The 24,084-nt window shown below is 35.7% G+C and overlaps 1 protein-coding gene across 1 annotated transcript in view; it reads right to left on the bottom strand.

The window, feature by feature from the left end:
• Positions 1–2,374: 2,374 nt before the first annotated feature.
• BRDT (bromodomain testis associated) overlaps positions 2,375–24,084 on the bottom strand; it is a 48,469-nt gene continuing 26,759 nt past the window's right edge. The window contains exons 14-17 of the mRNA XM_027113940.1: positions 19,903–20,003; positions 10,930–11,135; positions 10,238–10,412; positions 2,375–2,443 (exon numbers count right to left, since the gene is read on the bottom strand). Coding sequence (XP_026969741.1) covers positions 2,375–2,443; positions 10,238–10,412; positions 10,930–11,135; positions 19,903–20,003 — 551 coding nt within the window. The remainder of the gene's footprint in view (positions 2,444–10,237; positions 10,413–10,929; positions 11,136–19,902; positions 20,004–24,084) is intronic.

The following is a 24,084-nucleotide window of genomic DNA, read 5'->3' as shown; positions in this document are numbered from 1 at the left end:
AATTAGACAGTGACAGTGAAACAGAGACTAAAATCTCTGGGGAACGAGGAGGAGTGAACCAGGGATGCTAAATGACTATGGGTGGTATAGTCTGATGATCATGAAAAACTTAAAGCTGGGATATTTAGGGAAGGAGAGAATGGTCTGCAAGTAGCACTCCCAAGATAAGAAAACCATTAGTGGAAAAACAAGTACTAAATGACAGCCTGCAGGAGAGAGCAAGGGTTCAGTTAGAGCAGTGATTCTCAAACTTCAGTGTATGTTAGAATCACCTGGAGGGTCAACTATAGGTTGCTGGACCCCAAACCAAGAGGTTTTGATTTAGTAAGTCTGAAGTCTGAGAATCTGCGTGTTCCCAGATGATGCTGATGCAGCTGGTCCATGGACCACACTTCCAGAACAACTCAAGAACGAAAAGGAAAAAAAAAGGAAAAAGGTTGATTATATAGAGAATGTTGTTAACACAAGTAAACTCCGTGCAAGAAGTTAAGAGAAGCCAAACAATTTTGTACTAAAAAATAATGCGTAACATAGGAAGGATCAGTCATACATCAATAATTTCTCTGCAGAACTGCCTTCAATCAACCTACCAAAATTTTGTTGAGTATCTGCAATGTGCCAGGCCCCTTACAGACTGAGCAAAGGTTCAAGCGTGAAATTGGTTAAACTAAACACTGATCACCATAACATAGCTCTCTTATAAGGACTGCTGCAAATGTTTACAGGAAAACCTCAAGTAAGCCATTTAATGTAAAAGGATATGTTAATGAAGCTGAACTTTCTTTTTAGATGTAGACAAAGATCATTCATTGAGCAGTTTTATTAGTTATTGAAAGGCAGTTGTTGAAAGATTTAATGTGTATGTGACAGAACTAAATTCTTATTTACTATTTTTATTCTCTTCAAAATGGAAAATTTCCCACAGATCATAAAAGCATTACACAATCAATATTTAAATGAACCAGAAAATACTGAAAAGTCTACAGAAAATGGAAAAAAACCAAAACGCAAAAAAAAAATCCTGTAATCCCATCACCTAGAGGTAACCACTATGCATTTCTGAAGTATCTAAGACTATATATATAAATAAACATTAGAATATATATCTATATGATCTTTTAGGAAAAACAATGCATGCTGTTTAGTATATGCATACTAATTTCTTGGTTAAAAATATAGTTTAATAGGTATAGGTATGATTTTCACTTTAATTCTGGCTATGTTTCATGAAGGTATCGTCACCATTTTAGCTACTAGTTAATCATGTTTTCAAAATGGTCAATAGTTTAAAGATATTTCAAAAAATTATCATATTGATTATAAAAATAAACGAAGCCAAGGAAACTTTCTTTTTCTACAATACACATACACTTTGAATTTTCACTTTAGATGATACTGGAATAGTGCCTGAATGTTACACTTCAAGAGATCAAAATTTTAAAATACATGAAGCTGATATACATGACTTATACATAATTCCAACTTGAGAATGATGAAACAAAACTATTTTACAGACTTAAATACTTAGTAAGTAAAACTTTAGATTTCCATTGCTATCACATATGCATATTAAGAAATGTATAGATTCTTATAAAAACTTGCATACATAATTAATATCTACTGCTATTTTGCCTCAAATTCAACATCTTTCAAACCGTAGGTAATATAAATTTTGAATATAGAACCAATAGAGAATCTTATGTAACCTGACACTCAAAGAAACCAAGTATGGTTTGTTAGAGGTTCTAAATATTTTTGAAGGCAGACAAATATTTGTTTTAAAAGTTAAAAACTCATGGTGATCATTTTGTAATGTACAGACGTATTGAATCACTATGTTGTACACCTGGAAATAACAGTGTTGTAGGTTAATTATACTTCAATTTTAAAAAATAAATAAAATACTGAAACATCTGCATTACAAAAGGGCCCATCACTCCATAAAATAAGGTTTGAACTCCATTAAACGACAACTCCCTCTAAAAAGCAAAATTAGAAACTCAACAAGAACTATATTTTTGATACCCTTGTATAGTCTTCATATTTTAAACAGGAAGACACCATCTCTTTAGGATTTTCATTGATTAGACAGGGCCTATAATATATAGTAGACTATTTGTAAAATGAATAACATTTGGGAATTTATTCAATTTTTAGGGATCCAGAACTATAAAATTTCCTGTAAATTATGTCATTAAAAAAATGAACATATAGCTATTAAAAAATGTTAAGTGAAAATTGTTTAATCATCTAAGAGCAGTCAAAATACAGTATAAGACTGGTATCTTGGTGTCTGAAAGCAATTATTTTACCATTTGCATTTTAATCTTTTGTATTATTCATTTAAGTTGATGGTTAATTAAAAAACCTAGTTTTAATCAAAGTTGTTTTCAAACATTGTCATAATGTCACTTTGAAGAGTCATATCAATGGTACCAGCCATCTGCAGAAAAGAAGAGAAAACGTAAATGTTACTTAAAAAGTTTATACCTTCATAATGTTACATCTATATGAAAAAATGATAATGCAACATTTGGAACATACAAAATGAATGCAATTTATTTAACATAATGAGTTTGTACATAACTTTTAATATCTGTTCAAATACTATCTGATTTTTGTTAAAATACTGTTCATATAATAAATAAAAATAAGTTCAAAACTTACAAGAACACGAGGAACAAGTTTAACCTATCTCTCCAATAAAGTTCTCAGTGTTAATATATAAACATGAACTGAGATTATGTGGTTTCATGTATCTCTCCAGCCAACACAGTGCTAGACACATAAAATTATTTTCTGAATGAACTAGTATCTTACCTATGTGAGAGAACTATACTATGTTTAAAGCCAAGGGCTTTCCATGATTTTGCCAATTACTGTGTAACCTAAGGCAAATGATCTAACCAAGTTTATTTTATATACAGATATTTATGAAGAGCAACCAGATTGCATGTATAACACTCAGTACAATGTTGTTTATTAAATGCTAAAAAGCTAAATAAAATAAGCTAAAGTATAGGAAAAGCTAATTAAGACAAAAGAAACAAATGTTTCTTACTATACTCTGAAGCCTTCTCTAAAGTCCTTGTGATACAAGTTAGATAGTATTTGCCACATCTGAAATGACACCAACTAGGAAAGTTCAAAAAATGTTTTGTTTTGTTTTTTTAAATCAGTGAAGAGTAGCAGCCCAGAGTAGTAGGTAAAAGCACCAGTTTGCAACCAGTTGGTTGACTTCCTGGATGGGAATCGGTGTTCTCTGGCTATGTGGAAGAAGACTTGGAATTATGACTTAGCTACCAAAAGTATATTAAGAAGCTATGTGTGACTCTTAAAAACTATGAAAATTTCTTTAAACATGCCTTAGAGACAAAAGGGTAAATTCTTAGATCTTAGCCCAGGCTATTTTCCTAATGCCAGCTCTTAGGATACCAAATATCTAGCCCAAATAGTTCCTTAAAAGTTCTATTTTAACCCTCCAATGAAAGTTGGATACACTGTCCTAGTTTAAATATCACTGATACTCCTAGAAGTATCCAAACATACTGCAAAATTCCAAAAATATGTAATGAAACTTGTTTTGTTTAAAAGTACTTTGGGCAATTTGGAGTCAAGATGGCAGAGTAGGAAGACACGGAGTTCACATCTCCCCACAACTAGGGCACATACCAGACACTGGTGGGGGACCTTGACACCCAAGGGGATGGGAGGAACCCCTGAGTGACCGGGTAGGACGTGGAGGGGAGCGAGTGGGGAGGAGTGGAGACTGGATGGGACTGGCGCTCCTGAGGGGTGGCTGGGAGAGGGGAGGGGTTCCCACGCCTGGAGGGACCCTCAGTAGTTTGGAGGATCAGACTGTACTACAAAGCTACAGTAATCAAGATAATATGGTACTGGCACAAAAACAGAAATATAGATCAATGGTACAGGATAGAAAGCAGAGATAAACCCATGCACATATGGTCACCGAATTTATGACAAAGCAGGCAAGAACATACAATGGAGAAAAGACAGCCTCTTCAATAAGTGGTGCTGGGAAAACTGGACAGCTACATGTAAAAGAATGAAATTAGAACACTCCCTAACACCATACACAAAAATAAACTCCAAATGGATTAAAGACCTAAATGTAAGACCGGACACTATAAAACTCTTAGAGGAAAACACAGGAAGAACACTCTTTGACATAAACCACAGCAAGATCTTTTTTGACCAACCTCCTAGAGTAATGAAAATAAAAAAACAAAAATAAACAAATGGGACCTAATTAAACTTAAAAGCTTTTTTTTTTTTTTTAAAAACTTAAAAGCTTTTGCACAGCAAAGGAAACCATAAACAAGATGAAAAGACAACACTCAGAATGGGAGAAAATATTTGCAAATGAAACAACAGACAAAGGATTAATCTCCAAAATACAGAAACAGCTCATGGACCTCAATATCAAAAAAACAAACAACCCAATCAAAAAATGGGCAGAAAACCTAAATAGATAACTCTCCAAGGAGGACATACAGATGGCCAAGGGGCACATGAAAGGATGCTCAACGTCACTAATTATTAGAGAAATGCAAATCAAAACTACAATGAGGTATCACCTCACGCCAGTCAGAATGGCCATCATCAAAAGATCTACAAACAATAAATGCTGGAGAGGGTGTGGAGAAAAGGGAACCCTCTTACACTGTTGATAGGAAAGTAAATTGATACAGCCACTGTGGAGAACAGTATGGAGGTTCCTTAAAAAGCTACAAATAGAACTACCATATGACACATCAATCCCACTACTGGGCATATACCCTGAGAAAACCATAATTCAAAAGGTTTTGACACATGTACCTCAATGTTCATTGCAGCACTATTTACAATAGCCAGGACATGGAAGCAACCTAAATGTCCAACGACATATTAATGGATAAAGAAGATGTGGTACATATATACAATGGAATATTGGTCAGCTGTAAAAAAGAATGAAATTGGATCATTTGTAGAGATGTGGACGGACCTAGAGACTGTCATACAGAGTGAAGTAAGCCAGAAAGAGAAAAACAAATATTGTCTATTAATGCATATATGTGGAATCTAGAAAAATGGTACAGATGAACCTGCTTGAGGACAGGAATAGAGACACAGACACATCAACTGGATTTGTGGACATGGGGCGGAGAGGGGGGTAGGGGGTACTAACTGGGAGATTAGGATTGACATATATACACTACCATGCGTAAAATAGATAGCTAGTGGGAACCTGCTATAAAGCACAGGAAGCTCAGCTCGGTGCTCTGTGACTTCCTAGATGGGTGGGGGGGGGGGGTGGAATGGGAGGGAGGTCCAAGAGGGAGGGGATATAGGTATACATATAGCTCATTCACTTCATTGTACAGCAGAAACTAACAACATTGTAAAGCAATTGTACTCCAATAAAAAAAAATTTTTAAATAAAAAGTAAAAGTACTTTGGGAGCTCCCTGGTGGTCAGTGGTTAAGACTCTATGTTCCCAATGCAGGGGGCCCAGGTTCGATCCCTGGTCAGGGAACTAAGATCCCACATACTGCAACTAAGACTGCGAGCTGCAACTACTGAGCCCACATGCCGCAACAAAGAGCCCGTGTGCCGCAACAAAGACCCAGTGCCGCAACGAAGACCCAGCACAGCCAAAAATGCATAAATGAATTAATTAAAAAAATAAACTAACTTTAAAAAAATGAATAAATAAAAGTACTTTATTTTAGATTCTCTTCCATCTTGACTAAATCTGAACTAGTGGAATACTTATTGATATCTAACTGGTTATTGCCTATACCAATTAACCTTAGATACCATGATTTAAATATTAAGGCTCTCTGCAGCTGACACCATAACCTGGATACTCCTTTTTTCAGTGGTCCTAATATACACTTCAGCCATTCAAATTTAAGATAAAAAATTGGGTCAAAGGAACTGGCAATAAGCTCTGGTAGGGAGCTTATGCTAGATGTCAAGTTTTTGCAGCTGTTTACAATACGGATCTGTCAAGTAGCAGCAGCATAAGAGTTTGGGTTGTCAAGAATGATAGTAGGTAGCTCCAAAGTCAGGTTTTCAAATGTCAAGCTGCTAGAGGTGGCATTTTTAGTCACATTTCAGTGGGTTCCAGAAAAATGCTTGGGGTTTAGAAGTTATATCAGGTTACCTAGTTGGGTTGTTAGGTGGCAGGTAGGTTGCTGAGATGTCACTTGTGGGTGACTGAAGTCAGGCCCTTGTGAGTACCAAAAGGAAAAATTCCTAGGTCACTAGAGAAATACTTCTATTAAAGTACTAATTAAACTTTAATAAAGAACTCCTAAAAAACAAACAAAAAAATAAAACAATGTAAAAACTTTGCTGTTTAAATTAATTAAAATTAAATTAAAAATTTAGTTCCTTAGTTGCATTAGCCACATTTCAAGTGCTCAATGCCATATGTGACTAGCAGCTATTATATTTGATTGTATAAAGCACATTCCTATAATTGTAGAAAGTTCTATAAGACCATATTGCTCTAAAGTAAACTCCACCATATGTTACAACACTGCTAAATGCAATTTGTTTCTGCCTTCATACTATAGATAAGAGGCTGACAAAACTTTTTTATATTATTTCCTAGGAAATTTACTTGTATCATAATCAATATCACAGCCAAAGCCAGTGGATTTTTTCTTCTGGAACTAATGTTTCTGTATGTCCTATGAATTCACATGAGTTTTCCAGGATTACAAAAATATCCAGCACCCAATAAGGTAAAATTTACATCTGGCATCAATGGTTACCAGGTAAGCAAAGAAGCAGAAAAACAATATCTGTAAAGGAGATCAATCAATCAATCGAAACCAACCTGGAAGTGACATAAATGTCAGAATTAGCAGAGAACCCATTAAACAGTTATGATAACTGTATTCCATTTGTTCAAAAGTTTAATAGAGATACTAAAAACATTAAAAAGACCCAAATCACCTTCTAGATATGACAACTATAATGTCTGAGATGGGACAACTTCAAGGGGCCTAATACAAAAGAAATTGGAGTCACTAAAAGGATAAAAAGGAGGGGCTTCCCTGATGGTGCAGTGGTTGAGAATCTGCCTGCCAATGCAAGGGACACGGGTTCGAGCCCTGGTCTGGGAAGATCCCACATGCTGTGGAGCAACTGGGCCCGTGAGCCACAATTACTGAGCCTAAGCGTCTGGAGCCTGTGCTCCGCAATAAGAGAGGCTGCGATAGTGAGAGGCCCTCACACCACGATGAAGAGTGGCCCCCGCTTGCCACAACTAGAGAAAGCCCTCGCACAGAAACGAAGACCCAACACAGCCATAAACAAATATAAAAGAAGGAGAAAAGGGGGAAACAGAAAAAATATGAAGAAATAATGCCCCAAATTTTTCCAAGCTTGATCAAAACTATAAACACATCGCTCCAGTAAGTTCAACAAAGCACAAGACACATGAAGAAAACAATTAATGAAAACCCAGTGATTAACTTGGAAGCAACCAAGATGTCTGTCAATGGATAAACTGTGGTACATTTATACAATGGGATATTACTCAGCACTAAAAAGATATGAGCTAGCAACCTACAAAGACATAGAGGAAACTTAAATGCATATAACTAAGTTAAAGAAGCCAATCTGAAAAAGGTATATATACTGTATGATTCCAATTATACAACATGCTGGAAGCGGCTAAACTATGGTAGTAAAAAGATCAGTGGTTGGCAGGGGTTCAGGAGGGAGGGGTGAACAGGAGGAGCACAGCGGACTTTCAGGAAAGGGAGAGTATTCTGATGGTACCATAATGGTTGGTGTATGTCATTATACATTTGTCAAAACCCATGAGAAGCACAACACAAGGAGTGAACCCTGATGTGAACTATGGACTTTCCTTGATAAAATAAGATTGATAATGGTGTGGCAATGTTGGTTCACAGATCGTGTAGCAAATGTACTGCACTAAAGCGGGATGTTAATGGTGGGGGAGGTTGTGAATTGGTGGGGCAAAGGGGAGAATATGTGGGAACTCTTTATACTTTCAATTTTGCTGTGAATCTAAAACACTTTAAAAATAAAGTCTATTAATGAAAAACAAAGGCCAAATAAAGATATTTTCATGTACACAACAGCTGAAAGATTTCATCACCAGCTGACCCACACCACAAGAAATGTTAGAAGGAAGTCCTTTTAGGGAAAAGGAAAATTATACCATTTGGAAATCTGGATCTAGACAAATCAATAAAGAGCACTAGAAATGGTAACTATGTAGGTAAATACAAGGGTTTTTTTTTAAAATGTCATTTAAAACTTTTAGAGACAATTTGACTGCTTAGACAATGGTCTAATGGCTAGGAGGGGGCGAATGGAAGTACACTATTGCAAGGCTATTACACTAAATGTGAAGTGGTGTGATATAACTTAAGAGAAGACTGTGACAAGCTAAAGTATATATTGTAAACGCTAAAGCAACCACTAAAGTAACAAAACAAAGAGTTATTGATAATAAGCCAATAAAGGAAATAAAATGGAATCATAAAAAATACAATTAATCTAAAAGAATGCAGGGAAAAAAAATAACAAGAACAGAGGACACACATCAAAAAATAGCAAGATGGGGCTTCCTTGGTGGCGCAGTGGTTGAGAGTCCGCCTGCCGGTGCAGGGGACATGGGTTCATGCCCCGGTCCGGGGAGATCCCACATGCCGCAGAGCAGCTGGGACCATGAGCCATGGCCTCTGAGCCTGCGTGTCCGGAGCCTGTGATCCACAACGGGAGAGGGCACAACAGTGAGAGGCCCGCGTACCGCAAAAAAAAAAAAAAAAAAAAAAAAAAGCAAGATGATGGACTCAAACGTAACCATATCAATAATCATATTGAAGGTAATTGGTTAAACACTCCTATAAAAGACAGAGATTGGATTTTTTTTTTATGTCAAGACTACACTACATATTGCCTGTAAGAAAATAAATTTAAAGCACAGATAAGTTAAAAGTAAAAGGATGGAAAAAATTTTTGCACCATGCCAGCACTAGTCATAAAAAAGGTGAAGTGGTCATATTTCACAGGAAATAATATTACCAGGAGTAAAAAAGATCATTTTGTAATGAAAAGGGGGTCAATTAATCATGAGGACGTAACAATTCTAAATGTCTATGCACCTAATAACAGCTTCAAAATAACATGAAATAAAATTGATATAATTACAAGGGTAAAAAGACAAACCTATAATTATACCATTGTAGGTGCCAATGCCCTTTCTCAGTATTTGATAGTGCAAACAGGCAGAAAATCAGCAAGAATTTAGTAGACTTGAAAAACATTACCAACCAACTTGCCCTGTTTAATAAATACTCTACCCAGCAGCAGCAGAATACACATTCTTCTCAAGTGCACACAGAACATTTACCAAGGTAGATCATAATCTGGGCCATAAAACAAGTCTTAGTGAATTCAGAAGAATTCAAGACATTGTATGTTCTCTGACCACAATGGAGTTCAATTAGAAATCACTAATTTTCTATTATTTTCACTAGCCAGAAAATTTCCAAATATTTGGAAACTAAATAACACACTTCTAAATAGTCCACAGATAAAAGAATAATCCACCTCAATAAAAAAAGGAATTAATTCTACTTTTTAAAACATCAGTTTTTAAATATTAAGGACTCCTTAAACACAAGTCTTTTTTTTTTTTTTTGGTTTCCAGTTTTGTTAAGATATAATTGACATATAACTTCTTCATCTAGTGTTCAACTAAATAAACACTGACTAGGGACAGATGGCATATCTTTTAGCCACAATTCATAGGCAGTTTATGGATTTTTCAACAGTAATAACAGTAAGTGATTTTACCTCTGTGCCAGGCATTTTCAGATGTGCTTAATACACGTAAATTCATTTCACCTTTTACCTTTATTATCCATACTTTACAAATAAGGAAATTGAGGCACAGGGAGGTTAAATAAATAGCCCAGGCTCCAACATCTAGTTAATGGAAGAACCAGGATTTGAACTCAAAGTCTAGTAGCCTCCAGGATTGATACTCTATTATTACACTATGCTTGTGTCTTTTGACTATGAAATTTTAATTTTACTCTCTGATTTTAGAACCTGATCCTCACCAAAGAGGTAACTGTCACTGAAGAACCACCCAGAATACATCTTTGAACATGTAAAGACACTGCTCTGTTAAATCTTTCCTTTGTTCGTTAGATTTAATAAACTAAAATTCACTTACTGCTTCTCTTCTCCTCCGCTCTTGCTCTTTCTCCCTTGCTAAATTACGGTCTTTGAGAAGGCAGAGTTTGCCTCCATCTTGAGCTTCCAGTGACTGCTGATGTTCTTTCTGCTCTTCTCCAAGACACTTGTTTTGCATTTTATTTGGAAAAGATTCTAGAGTGAAGCCATGGTCCCTTAAAGAAACAGTGAAGTTCAAAGTAGGTTTCAAGCTCCTTAAAAGTTTTTATTATGAAGATACGTTGTTAAATGACAAATATAAAGCAATGTTCTAGGTACCCTTTTTTGTATGTTATGACATTATTTTTAGTATTTTTGATGTCAAATTTTACATCGGGTAATCTATGTTAATGAAGAGAAGGTTTTAGAAAACTATGACCAAGGTTTACCATCATCTTCTTACACATAGAATGGAAATATTAAGACATTTCTAGAAAATAATGATGTCTTTATAATTTAGCAATATTGGTATCTTTAATAGCTTCTTCAATCACTTGATTATTTGTATCCCCTTCAAAATAGATACTACTACTTACCAATTTTTAAAAAATCAATAAAAATTTACTTTTTCTAAATATAATTTGCTTTGTGGTCTACTAAATAGCTGAATTATAGCCACTTACAAAAACGAAATTTATTTTAAATACATGTCTGTATCTCTCAAAGCCTCCATTAATCCAGTAAATTACAGACCTTTGATTTCCTTGAAATACTTTTGGTTCCTTTGTATTCTGTTCCAGATGTTTCTGTATTAGTTCCTGTGTTCGAGCTCTCACTTCCTTTTCTATCGCTGCTTTTCTAAATTGGTTGAAGAGCTCATCTGATGATTTCACTACCCCTGATGTTTTGACTGGTTTGCCTAAACTTTTCCAAGAATCTGCATTCTTGATCTTTATATCCTAAAACAAATATTTGATTCAGTATATGTCTACAGATGTCAACTAAATTTTGGAAGAAAAGCAATATTTTTTGATATAGTAATAGATCAAAAATAAAGATTCCAAAGGCTTCATAACTTTACTAAAGTTAAAGGTTACTAAAATAGAAAAAATAGGATAACAGATTAACTAAATTCAACTATTCATCTAAGATCAAATTAAAATAGCATGCTTGACAATTACTTCAATTTAATATGAAACATGTATGTTAAGGGTATGACAATCTGTTAAGAATATAAAAATCCCCATGTCACTGTAATCAAGATATTTATGAACAACAAGGTCCTACTGTATAGCACAGAGAACTATATTCAATATCCTATGATAAACCATAATGGAAAAGAATTAAAAAATATATATATATATATATATATGTATAACCAAATCACTGCTGTGTGGAGTAATTAACACTGTAAATCAACCACACCTCAATAAAAAAAATTAAGTTACAAAACTTAAAAAAAAAAAAGACATTTATGATCTTATGAGAAAAAGAAAGCAAATATACAAGTGATTAATCAGAGGGAAAGTAAGACGATGCCAGAAGAACAGCACAGTGTTTGTTGAGAACCCTCTGACATAGCTATGTTTTCCTTTCTTCGGTATGAAGAAAAAAATTAACTGATTGTGATCACTGTTCTTAACTGTGATATGCCAAGGTCTAGATCAGTGCTGCCCAATAGAAATATACATAGTTTAAAATCTTCTAGTACCACAATTTTTTTAAACTAAAACTTTTAATAATATATTTTATTTCACCAAATATACCCAAAGCATTATTATTTCAACATGCAGTCAATATAAAAGACTGAAGATAATTTTATTTATTTACTTACTTACTTATGGCCGTGCTGTGCGGCTTGTGGGATCTTAGTTCCCCGCCCAGGGATTGAACCCAGGCCCTTGACAGTGAAAGCCTGGAGTCCTAACCACTGGACCACCAGGGAATTCCCTATATTTTTGTAATGTCTTCTAAATTGGTGTTTTACATTTATAGCACATCTCAATTCAAATGCTTAACTTTGATTAGAAATCATTGATCTGTAATTAGACTTCATAAAACTTACAGTTGAAAAAGTAGATATGCATAATCAAACTGTTCCAAACATCCTTACGCGCTCCAATAATTGAACTGAGTATAAGTTTTTAAATTTAAGTTAATTGTAAGTTCTAAAACTAAGTTTCTCAGTTGCACTAGACATTTCAAGGGCTCAATAACTATATGTGGCTAGTGGCTACCATACTGGACACTGGATATTACATGTCTAGATGGCCCTTCTAATAGTTGTCGTATTCTCCAGGATAGTTAATGTTATACCACAAAACAAGTCTTATAAATTTAAGAAGACTGAAATCATATCAAGTGTCTTTCCTTACCACAATGATATGAAACTAGAAATCAATTACAAGAAGAAAGCTGGTAAGTTCATAAATATGGAGATTAAACAACATGCTGCTGAACAACCAATGAGTCAAAGAAGAAATCAAAAGAAGTTAAAAAAAATACCTTGAGACAAATGAAAATGGAAATACAACATACCAAAAGGTATGGGATACAGCAAAAGCAGTCCTAAGAGGGAAGTTCATAGTGATAAATGCCTACATCAAAAAACAAGAACTATCTCACGTAAACCTAATTTACACCTCAAGGAACTAGAAGAAGAACAAATGAAGCCCAGAATTAGAAGAAGGAAGGAAACAATAAAGATCAGAGTAGAAATAAATGAAATAGAGACTATAAAAAGACCACAGAAAAGATCAATGAAAATAAGAACTGGTGTTCTGAAAAGATAAGCAAAACAGACAAACCTTCAGCTAGACTCACCAAGAAAAAAAAAAGAGGACTCAAATCAGTATCAGAAATGAAAGAGAAGGGACTTCCCTGGTGGCGCAGTGGTTAAGAATCCACCTGCCAATGCAGGAGACATGGGTTTGAGCCCTGGTCCAGGAAGATCCCACATGCCATGAACAACTAAGCCGGTGCACCACAACTACTGAGCCTGTGCTCTAGAGCCCACAAGCCGCAACTACTGAGCCTGCGTGCCACAACTACTGAAGCCTGTGTGCCTAGAGCCCATGCTCCGCAACAAGAGAAGCCACCACAATAAGAAGCCCACGCACTGCAACGAAGAGTAGCCCCCGCTCACTGCTACTAGAGAAAGCCTGCAAGCAATGAAGACCCAACTCAGCCAAAATCAATCAATCAATCAAAGAAAAAAAGCAAAAAAAAAAAAAAAAAGAAAGAAATGAAAGAGGAGATATTACAACTGATACCACAGAAATATAAAGGATTGTAAGAGACTACTGTGAACAATTATATGGCAACAAACTGGACAACCTAGAAGAAACTGATAAATTACTAAAAACATACAACTTACCGAAAGTGAGTCATGGAGAAATTGAAAATGTGGACAAATCAATTACTAGTAAGGAGACTGAATCAGTAATCAAAAAATTTCCAAAAAGTCTAGGACCAGATGGCTTCACTGGTAAATTCTACCAAACATTTAAAGAAGAACTAATACCAATCCTTCTCAAACTCTTCCAAAATATAGAAGAGGAGGGAACATTTCCAAACTTAACTAGGCCAGCATTACCCTGATACCAAAATGAGATAAGGACATCACAAGAAAAGAAAATTACACACTAATATCCTTGATGAACACAGGTGCAAGAATCCCCAACAACATATTAGCAAACCAAATTCAACAATACAGTAAAAGGATGATACACTATGATCAAGTAGGTTTTATTCCAGGGATGCAAGGATAGTTTAACACCTGCAAGTCAAACAACATGATACACCACATTAACAAAATGAAGGATAAAAATATGATCTTAATAGATGCAGAAAAAGCATTTGACAGAATTCAACAGCCATTTATGATAAAAACTCTCAGCAAAGTAGGTATAGAGGGACTATATCCTAGCATATAAAGGCTATATATGACAAGCCCACATCTCATATCATACTCAGTGATGAAAGGCTGAAAGCTCTTCCTCTGAGATCAGGAATAAGACAAGGATGCTCACTCTCACCATTTCTAGTCAACACAGTACTGGAAGTCCCAGCCAGAGCAATCAGGCAAGATAAAGAAATAAAAGCACTCAAATCAGAAAGAAGTAAAACTGTCACTATTTGCAGATGACATGATATTATATATAGAAATCCCTAAAGACTCCATCAAAAACATTAGAATATAGAAATTCAGTAAAGTTGTGGGATACAAAATCAATATGCAAAAATCCACTGTGATTCTATACACTAACAAACTATCAGAAAGACAAATTAAGGAAAAAAATCACATTTACAATTGCATCAAAAAGAATAAAATACCTAGGAATAAACTTAACCAAGGTGAAAGACCTGTACACTGAAAACTATAACAGTGATGAAAGTAATGGAAGAAGATACAGAGAAATGGAAAGATATTGCATGTTCATGTACTGAAAGAATTACTATTGTTAAAACATCCATATTACCCAAAGCAATCTACAGATCCAATGCAATCCCTATCAGAATTCTAATGACATTTTTCACAGAAATAGAACAAACAATCCTAGAATATGTATGGAACCACAAAAGACCCTAACTAGTCAAAGCAATTCCAAGAAAGAACAACAGAGCTGGAGGTATCATGCTCTCTGATTTCAAGCTATATTACAAACTTACAGTAATCAAAACAGTATGGTACTGGCATAAAAACAGACACATAGCACAATGGAAGAGAATAGAGAGCCCAGAAATAAACAAATGCACTTACGGTCAATTAATTTACAATAAAGGAGTGAAGGACTCATTTCATACTTGGGCACGTGTTCTGCTGCAGAAGAAGATGGGGAAAGAGGAAATTAAAAGAGCAGTGAAGGAAAATAGTGTGGATAGGCTAGCCTTCATATAATTTGGCTTGGCCTCAGAGTCTTGTGGGAGAGAGCCAGTAGCCTCATTATTATTTCATTGGAAAATTTAACTTTCTGTTACATTTAAAATAAAGGAAAATGACCTACAAAAACAAACAAACAAAAAGGAGTGAAGGATGTAAAATGGGTAATGGACAGTGTCTTTAACAAATGGTATTGGGAAAACTGACCAGCCACATGCAAAAGAATTAAACTAGACTATTATCTCATACCATATGTAAAAATCAACTCAAAACGGATTAAAGACTTGAATATAAGACCTAAAACCATAACTATAACTCCTAGAAGAAAACATAGGTGGTAAGCTCCTTGACATCCATCTTGGTGATAATTTTTGGATCTGACACCAAAAGCAAAGGCAACAAAAGCAAAAATGAACAAGTGGAACTACACCAAACTAAAAAACCTTCTGCTTAGCAAAGGCAACCAACAACAAAATGAAAAGGCAACCTACTGAATGGCAGGAAATATTTGAAAATCATATGTCTGATAAGAGATATATATAAAGAACTTAGAAAACTCAACAGCAGGAAAACAAACAAACTGAAAAAAAATGGGCAGAGGACCTGAATAGGCATTTTTCCAAAGAGAACAAACAGATGGGCAACAAGTCCATGAAAAGGTACTCAGCATCACTAACCATAAGGGAATATTAATTATAAGGGAAGTGCAAATCAAAACCACAATGAGATATCACCCTCACACCTATAAGAATGGCAATTATCAACTGTTGGTGAGGACATGGAGAAAAGGAAATCCTTGTACGGTGTTGGTGGGGATTTAAATTGGTATGGCCATTATGGAAAACAGCATAGAGATACCCGAGAAAAAAAAAAAAAGTAGAACTACCGTATTATGCAGCAAATCCTACTTCTGAGTATATAGCCAAAGGAAATGAAATCAGGATCCTGAAGAATATCTGCACTCCCACGTTCATTGCAGCATTATTCATAATAGCCAAGATCTGGAAGTAACACCACGTGTCCATCAATGGATAAACAGAAAAAGAAAATGTGGCATATATACATGATGGAATATTATTCAGCCACAAAAAACCAAGGAAATCGTGGATGGAACTTGAGGGCATTTATTATGCTAAGTGAAATAAGTAGACAGAGAAAGACAAATACCATATGATCTCACTTATATGTGGAATCTAAAAAAACCCCAAGAAACACCACTCCCCCAAAAACCCCCCAAATTTATAGATACAGAGAACAAAGTGATGGCTGCCAGAGGAGGGGGAGTGGGGAGTGGGCATAATGAGTGAAGAAGGTCAAAAGGTACAACCTTCTAGCTGTAAAATAAGTAAGTCCTGGCGATGCAATGTACAGCATGGTGACTATAGTCAATAATACTCCATTGTACATTTGAAATGTGCTTAGAGTAGATCTTAGAAGTTCTCATCACAAGAAAAAAAATTTTAACTATGTTGGGAGAGGGAGAGAATAGACTTCCTGTGGTGATCATTTCTCAATATATTAAGTTGTATACCTGAAACTAATAAAATTATATATCAGTTATACCTCAATTTAAAAAAGAGTTAGCCTACTTATCTGGGGTTAGGAAAGACGACAATGCAATACCTGAACATCCTCTGTTTAAATTTTTTTTGATAAATGTCTCCTTAATAATTATGCTTGATTCCTCTTTTCATATTATTTCCATGAAATATTAGGGAGAAATTTGTCCAGGGTCCCAGGTAAAGCAAAAGAAAATTTATGACAAGACTTTTCCATAAGCCTTTTTAATTTCCATCCTGAAGTAATCTCACCCCTACTGTACACACAAGACCTTCACCATAGGTCACCCAGTTGTGTTTATGAAGTCTTTCCTGTATGCTGCCAATAAAACCTGTTTTCGTTCTTACCCATGGAATGGGCTAAATACTAGTTCCAGACTTCATTTTTCTACTGAGTTAGTTAAAGAATCTTGCCTTCAGATAGAGATTTGAAACAGAACAGGTAATACCTGGTAGTATACTTAATAGGAAATAAAGGGAGGATGAAACCCTGGTCTCTGGCTTGATCCCGGAAATGTCTGTCTAACTGCAATAAAATTTTGGCAGATCCTAAAACAAGAAAGTTCATAATTGGGTTTGGAGTACAGTACAGTTTTTCAGACATCACAGAGAAGAATAAGAAGACTTTTGACAGGCAGAGATGAGGATGGAAAGCATTCCTCACTGAAGAAAGAAAATCATAATTAAAGATATTACTAGATATATCCGGGGAGAAATGAAGAGTTCAATTTCAGTGAATTACAAGGCATATATAGTTAAGACTGAAAGGCTAGATTGGAGTCATAAGGTAAAGGTGTTTAATCTTCACTCTGGAGTCAAAGTTAGAAACTACTGAAGGTTTCATACATATTAGTAATGTGATCAGAGCAATACATCAGGAGGAACAGTGTAAGAATGTTAAAAGCAGAATGGATTAGAACAAGGAAGGTTTCAAGTTAGTCTGACCAGTTACAAATATTACAAAGAGCTCAGACTGAAAGCAATGAGGTCTGGTCTCTGAGGCAGAAGTGGAAAAGGAAACATGTTGAAAGTAAAACCCAGAGAATTTAGCAATTCCTTGGCTGTAGGGGACTGAGAAATCAAAAATGATTAAAACTCACAGGATGTCAGGTCTAGAACTATATATTTGAGTCATCTGCAGAGAGACTGTAACTGAAATCACCACAGTGGATGTTCAACCAGAGAGAGAAGTAGTAGAAGACCCTGGACTCCTTACCCTATCAAGACTTTGGGAGGGATGCAGCAATTTTAGACATCATTGGTTCCTCTGATAGGACAAATTACAGGAATGGGGAACAGCTGGATTCTAGGTAAAATTAAGGTACTGCTTCACAACTGGGGTGATTCTCCTTTGCCCAGGGAAGACCTATGGCAATGTCAGCAAAGTTTTTTGTTGTCACGTAGTGGTAGGGGAAACGGTGTTGCTAGCATCTAGTAGATAGAGGTTAGGGTTCCTGTTAAGCATCCTACAATGTACAGGCCTACTCCCAACAAAAACTTATCCAGCCCAAAATGTCAATAGTGCTATAGTTGAGAAAGCCTGGTTTAAAATGTAAACAGGTAGTGGAGAAATAAGACAAAAGGAATAATAGAGACTATAGAGATGGCAGGAGAGCTCCACAAAAATCTGTTAAATGAAAGAAAATGAAGAAAAGAGACAGAGAAGTCTTGGCAAGAAGGGATACCTTTTCTTGAGGCAGAGGTAAGTAAGAGACGAACAGCAAAGCTAGAGCTCTGAGTAAAACAACAGAGGTTGGGAGCTTGTTGACATGTTTTATTTTAGTATCAGCTCTTCTTTGGGCAAGATGCTTGAACTGTCTGGGCCACAGTTTGTTCATAAAGACTAATTCTCAAAGATCTGTTCTAGCACCAAAATTCTGTAGCCTTTTTTTTTTCCAGTAAGTGGTAATAACACTGCTGATAGTGAGTGAGCAACGGTAGGAAATAATGTCAAGGATGGAAACAGTTTAAAATCAAGAAAAAAAAAAAAAGAATGGAAACGGTTTGTTGTGAAGAGAACAAGCCACATAATCCCATTCCTCCTCAAGCTTTCAACATTCTAGTTCTTACTATAGGCTAGACATTAGAAATCAACAGAGAGTAGACTTATGTCACTTTTACCTTTAACACAAACTTCAATGGTATGATATATACTTGATGTTTTGCTGCTTATTTTTGCTGTAATCTCTTTGCCCTTTTGAAAATTTTCTTACTGTTTTCAAAATTTATTTTGGGTCAGTCAAAATTACAGTTTTGTTAAATGAGAAACAAAGATTTTAGTACACAGTAAACCAAATATTTGAGAAACTCTGCTGCTTTATTCTTTGCATCCTAAAGGGGACAGATGACACTTTCAATGTTTAAACAAAAAACAATAACAATAAAAAATTTATGCTGGATATCAGGAGAGGCACTTTTTTAAAAAAATTTATTGTTTTTTTATTTTCCCCCTTGGCCACACTGCTTGCAGGATCTTAGTTCCCTGACTGGCGATTGAACCTGCGCCCTCGGCAATGAAAGCAAGGAGTCCTAACCACTGGACCAGCAGGGAATTCCCAGGAAAGGTACTTTTTAAATGGTTCTTATCAATAACAAAACACCCATATTAAACATAGGTCATCTTTGATGATAATAACTATTAGCAGAGCAGTATGTAAGAAAGTCAAAGATTCTAAGAATAAGAAAAAACAAGGGCCAAAGCAATATGCTCCTCATGGTGAAATGTCAGATATTCCTAAGTGTGCCCAAGCAGTAAGATTTGTCCTCTGAAGTACTTACAAGGAAAAAAGAAAGGAAAGAATGGAAGGAAGGGAGGGAGAGAAAAAAGAGGGGATATGTGAATATCTCATTCATAGTCCATTTCTGACAGTTACTAGATTCAAATGTCTAGAATAGTACCTGGTGTATCTAATGTATCCCAAACATCTAGAATACTTGTTGAAAGACTGATCAATGTGTGGTTTGAGATTAAGTGCACCAAAGACTCCATGAGGAAATCACCTACAACAGATTCTAAAAGATAGTTTTATAACATGTTTTAAAATCAGGATAGCTGGCAAATACCAGCATTATAGAATTTACAATTAAACACAAATATGGGGACTGAAGGTAGAGGGTGGGAAAGAGTGTTGCTCACAGGTTAACTTTTTTTTTTAATAAGTAGGCAAAAATTAGGCTTAGAGATCCAAAATTCATTCAAATTAGGGCTTAAAATACCTCCATGCCATTTCTATATTCAATTTTAAATCCCCCAATATTTGTGAGAAAAAATAACTTTACTCTTACCTTTTGCACTGGAACTTGACATTCTGATTCTAATACCACTGTGTCATTATCACCGGACTGATGCATCACAGTTAGGCCATTCAAGTGTTGTTCAGGATTATCTAATGCACACATTTTTAGAATAGTATAGTCAAGTTATTTCATCTTGATTCTCCAGAATTTGACATTTCCACCACCCCCCCACCCCCCGCCAGGTCAGAAACTATGAAAATAAAATAACTAGTTTTTTTACGCTTAATTTTGGAGTATTCTTAGTTGGAGAATTGTAATACTGTAAAATAAACATTTTCACTTGAAATTTTACCTCCTTTATTTCTTCTCTTTTTCTTCTTCTTCTTCTTCTTTTTTCTTTGTCAGCATAAAGTATAGCTGACATTGTGGCTCACCTACCAAGACCTATTTTAGCTTTCCCCATGGTATAGCAGTCTTTCAGCTTGTAAACTGACCTCAGCTCCAGAGATGGGTCTTCATTGGCCAAGCTAATTATGGTAATCCTACCCCCACACCAGTGAATCATTTAGAAAAGAGGAGGCCTTAAGCCACTGTAGGGCTTCTAAGGAAAGATGCTTCCTGGTAGCCAAATTGAGAACAAAGAAAATACAAAGAATTGAAGAACGAAGATACCAGACACCTAAACTACCCAGTGGGGAATAGGAGTAAGAAATGCAAAATGTTGTTTGAGGTGAAGAGAACAAACCACACAATCCTGTTGACTGTAAAGCTTTCATACAAATATTTCATTTATTACAGGTGAAAATAATTTCAGAAATAGAGCTTGAGCCTTTGTCAAACATGTCTAAATGACTGACCTACTTCTGGACTACAGTATGTATGATAACAAAATTCCTTGTGTAAGCCAGTTTGGAGCTGAATTTTCTGCATTTGTGACCAAAAGCATCCTGGTGTATGAAATTTAATTAGGTCATTTCTGTTTCAGGTCTCTCCAGCTCTTGTCTATAGGTCCTAACTAGTAGCAAAAGGACAGAGGAGAAAAATGAAAACTTGAGTTGCTATCTTTTTGTTAATTGGCTCAAGCTCATAAAATCCTGGCCACTTAGAGTTATAGGAACTTACATTTAAGCTTCTATCACCCATCAATTCCTTTGATTCTCTGGCTAAATCACATTAGTTGAATGTGAGGCTTGAAGAAGGGAGGAACACTAAAGGATAGGAGTGAGCACAGGAGGGTGAGACAAAACAGTCAGTGGACGGATGAATGAAGGAACAAAGTTTAAATTTGTGTGTTCCTATGTGGCCCAATGCACCTATTTTCTCAGTTCAACAGGGAATGGAAAAATAGGGAGAAAAAGTCTAAGTACAGAACTACATCCCCTCTCTGCCTGGGATCAGATATTATTTAAGAAGTAGAAAGAGTATACATGTCAAGAGAAGTATATTCTAAACGACTCAGTTTGTTGACTCTAAGTTAGTAAGTGGTGACAGTGCCATTATTAAGAACTAAAGAGGAAAGATTTAAATGTAGAATTTAAAAGGGGGAAATTCAGTTTTGACATGCTGTATTTGACATGCCTATGTGCTGTTTAAGGTATTCAGTAGAGTTGTATAAACATGCCTGGGGCTTGGATGCTTGAGTTGTAAAAATGAGACTAGAAGTCATAGACTCCAAGAAGATCATCCAGGAAGGATGTATAGATTGCTGCCTTACAACCTTTTACATGCCATAATAAGTAGAAAATGATCAATGTATGGCATACCTGGGTAAAGGGAGGTCTTCTCCAAGCCTATTGCTACGAGAGCTGAGGGGGAGGTCCTAGCTTAGTAAGCCTATGCGTTGGAATACAGCTAGAAAAGCCTGTAGTAAAGTAAAAAGAGGCTTAAGGATGTAACTCAGAGTATTATCAACATTAAAGGTAGGCAGATAAAGTAGGTGTCTGTAAAGAACGTTCAGAGAAGGGATGATCAAGAGAAGAGTGTCACAGAAGCCAAGGGAAGTGTGTCAAGGGACCGACTCTCTGAAAAACATTTTCATATGGATGCCCTCTGGCACCTCAAAACACTACAAAACTCATCTTTCCTCAGACATCTGTTCTTCATCTGTGTTCCAGGTCTGTCAACCTGGACCAGTATCCAGCCACTATCCTCTGAGCCACCAAAGCTTATACACCCCTTTGTTATTAAAACCCAGCATATATTCATCTTTTGCAGACCTGCTCACTCCACTCTTGTGATTTCTTTCAACTATACCTTTTTCTTTCTTTCCATCACTTAATTTTTTTGTACTACTGCAACAGCCCAGTTGGTCTTTTCCTTCTCTGGTCTCTGTTCCCCATCTCTCCAACTGACCTACACAATATTGGCAGAGTAATTACACTGAAGCACACTCTGTTCAAAAAATCTTCATTGGCTCCCCACTGACTATACTATTATAATTAAGTCCAAAAGTCTCTAGGTATTGAGGTTCTTTATGATCTGATCCTGATCTACCTTCCCAAATTTATTTCCCTGTATTCCTATTTATTCAAGCAAAGCTTTAATTACATTGAATTACTGGTCACCTAAATACACTCATTCGTGTTGTTCCCTCTATCCAAAATGCCTTTTGATCCTACTATACATCAATACACATCTTTCAAAGAGGTCAGGTAATTCTGCCTTCCTCATCTCCTTAAATTTCATTTTGGGTTCTTTTAGGGCACATTATTTTTACGTTATTTTAATTTAAAAAAATTTATATACACATACACACATATCCACAGACATATTCATTTATTTGGTGTCTTAGTTGCGGCAGGTGGGTTCCTTAGTTGTGGCATGTGAACTCTTAGTTGCGGCATGCATGTGGGATGTAGTTCCCTGACCAGGGATCAAACCCAGGCCTCCTGCATTGGGAGCGCAGAGTCTTATCCACTGCGCCACCAGGGAAGTCCCTATTTTTACTTTATATACCAGTTGTTTACTTCTCCTACTAGATGGCAAACTCCTTGATTTACCTTCTCATTTGCCATGTTAATTCACATTGATGTGACAGCATAAGTTTTTTTTAAAAAAATTTCTTAATACAACTGAGTGAAGATATTTTAAAGAGCTCTGGAAGGATAAATGATAAAGTTTAGTAATCCTTCATGACTAAAAACTTCAACTTATTTTAAGGAAAAAAAATTAGACATCTTCCAGTTCATGTGGAGATGATGGCAGAGGTTTTGAAGAAAACTGATAACACTTAAAACTTCAACTTCTTAAATATTTATGTACTCTAACATACATTTATGTACTCTATGTAACTCTAATTTATGTACTCTAATTTATTTCCACCAAGATTACACTCCAGAAAAGTAAAATTCTATATACATTTTATAGCTTATATATATTTGCAGTTTCCCTTGGGCATAGTGCCACCTACAGTTGGCAAATGCAAACCACTTTGGTTCTGAAAAATCTGCTTAAGTGCAGTAGAACAGCCATTCAGCATCATCCAAACTTCCCCTTTACACAATATTATTACTCACAATCACGTATAAACAGAAATTGAAGGAATACAAGAAACGGAACCCGAACGAAGATTTAGATATTTAAAGCCTGACTTTTCATAGATAGGACGTTTTCTTAAAATAGGAACAAAAGACCATCTTGACTGCATTATTTCCATTATTTTTCAATGTCTTTATTCTTCTTCAAAGCTATCCCTATCATTGTCCTAGGAACTTACTATAATGAAAACAGCAACTTTTCCCTACTCTGGTTCTTTGCGATTGACCTCCAAACTCGATCAAATCTCGCCGATTTCAAAATGCAAAACAAAACAACCTCTCTCCCAGTCTTAAAAAAACAAAAACAAAATACCTATCTTCCTGTTAAAGCCACAGCTATCTTCCCATCCTCTTCAATAAAATTCTTGAAAGACTGGTTTACATTCAGATTCCATTACTTCTCAGTTTACAAGAATCTGCTTCCATCTCAATCACAGTAGCCATAAAAGAAGCTTTTGTAAAAGCAAAAAAATCTCACATTGCCAATTTTAATCTTCTCTCCTCATTCCTCATGGTACTTTAAGGCTTTGTATATAGTAGGACATGATACTCGTGATGATGATTTCCTTCGAAAAACGTATCTCCTGGGCTTCTATTATACCATTTTTCCTTTTCCTCTTAGCTTTGATTACCTCTTCTTTTAACTTATTAATTTTTTCTACTTTTACAGAGAGGGAGTTTGGTTACCCAGAAT

The sequence above is a fragment of the Aethalodelphis obliquidens genome, unplaced genomic scaffold (assembly GCF_003676395.1).
Source record: "Aethalodelphis obliquidens isolate GAN/ISIS:26980383/991018 unplaced genomic scaffold, ASM367639v1 scaffold13, whole genome shotgun sequence".
Classification (NCBI taxonomy): Eukaryota; Metazoa; Chordata; class Mammalia; order Artiodactyla; family Delphinidae; genus Aethalodelphis; species Aethalodelphis obliquidens.
Note: the sequence above shows the minus strand (reverse complement) of the source record. Positions and strands in the feature narration are given on the sequence as shown.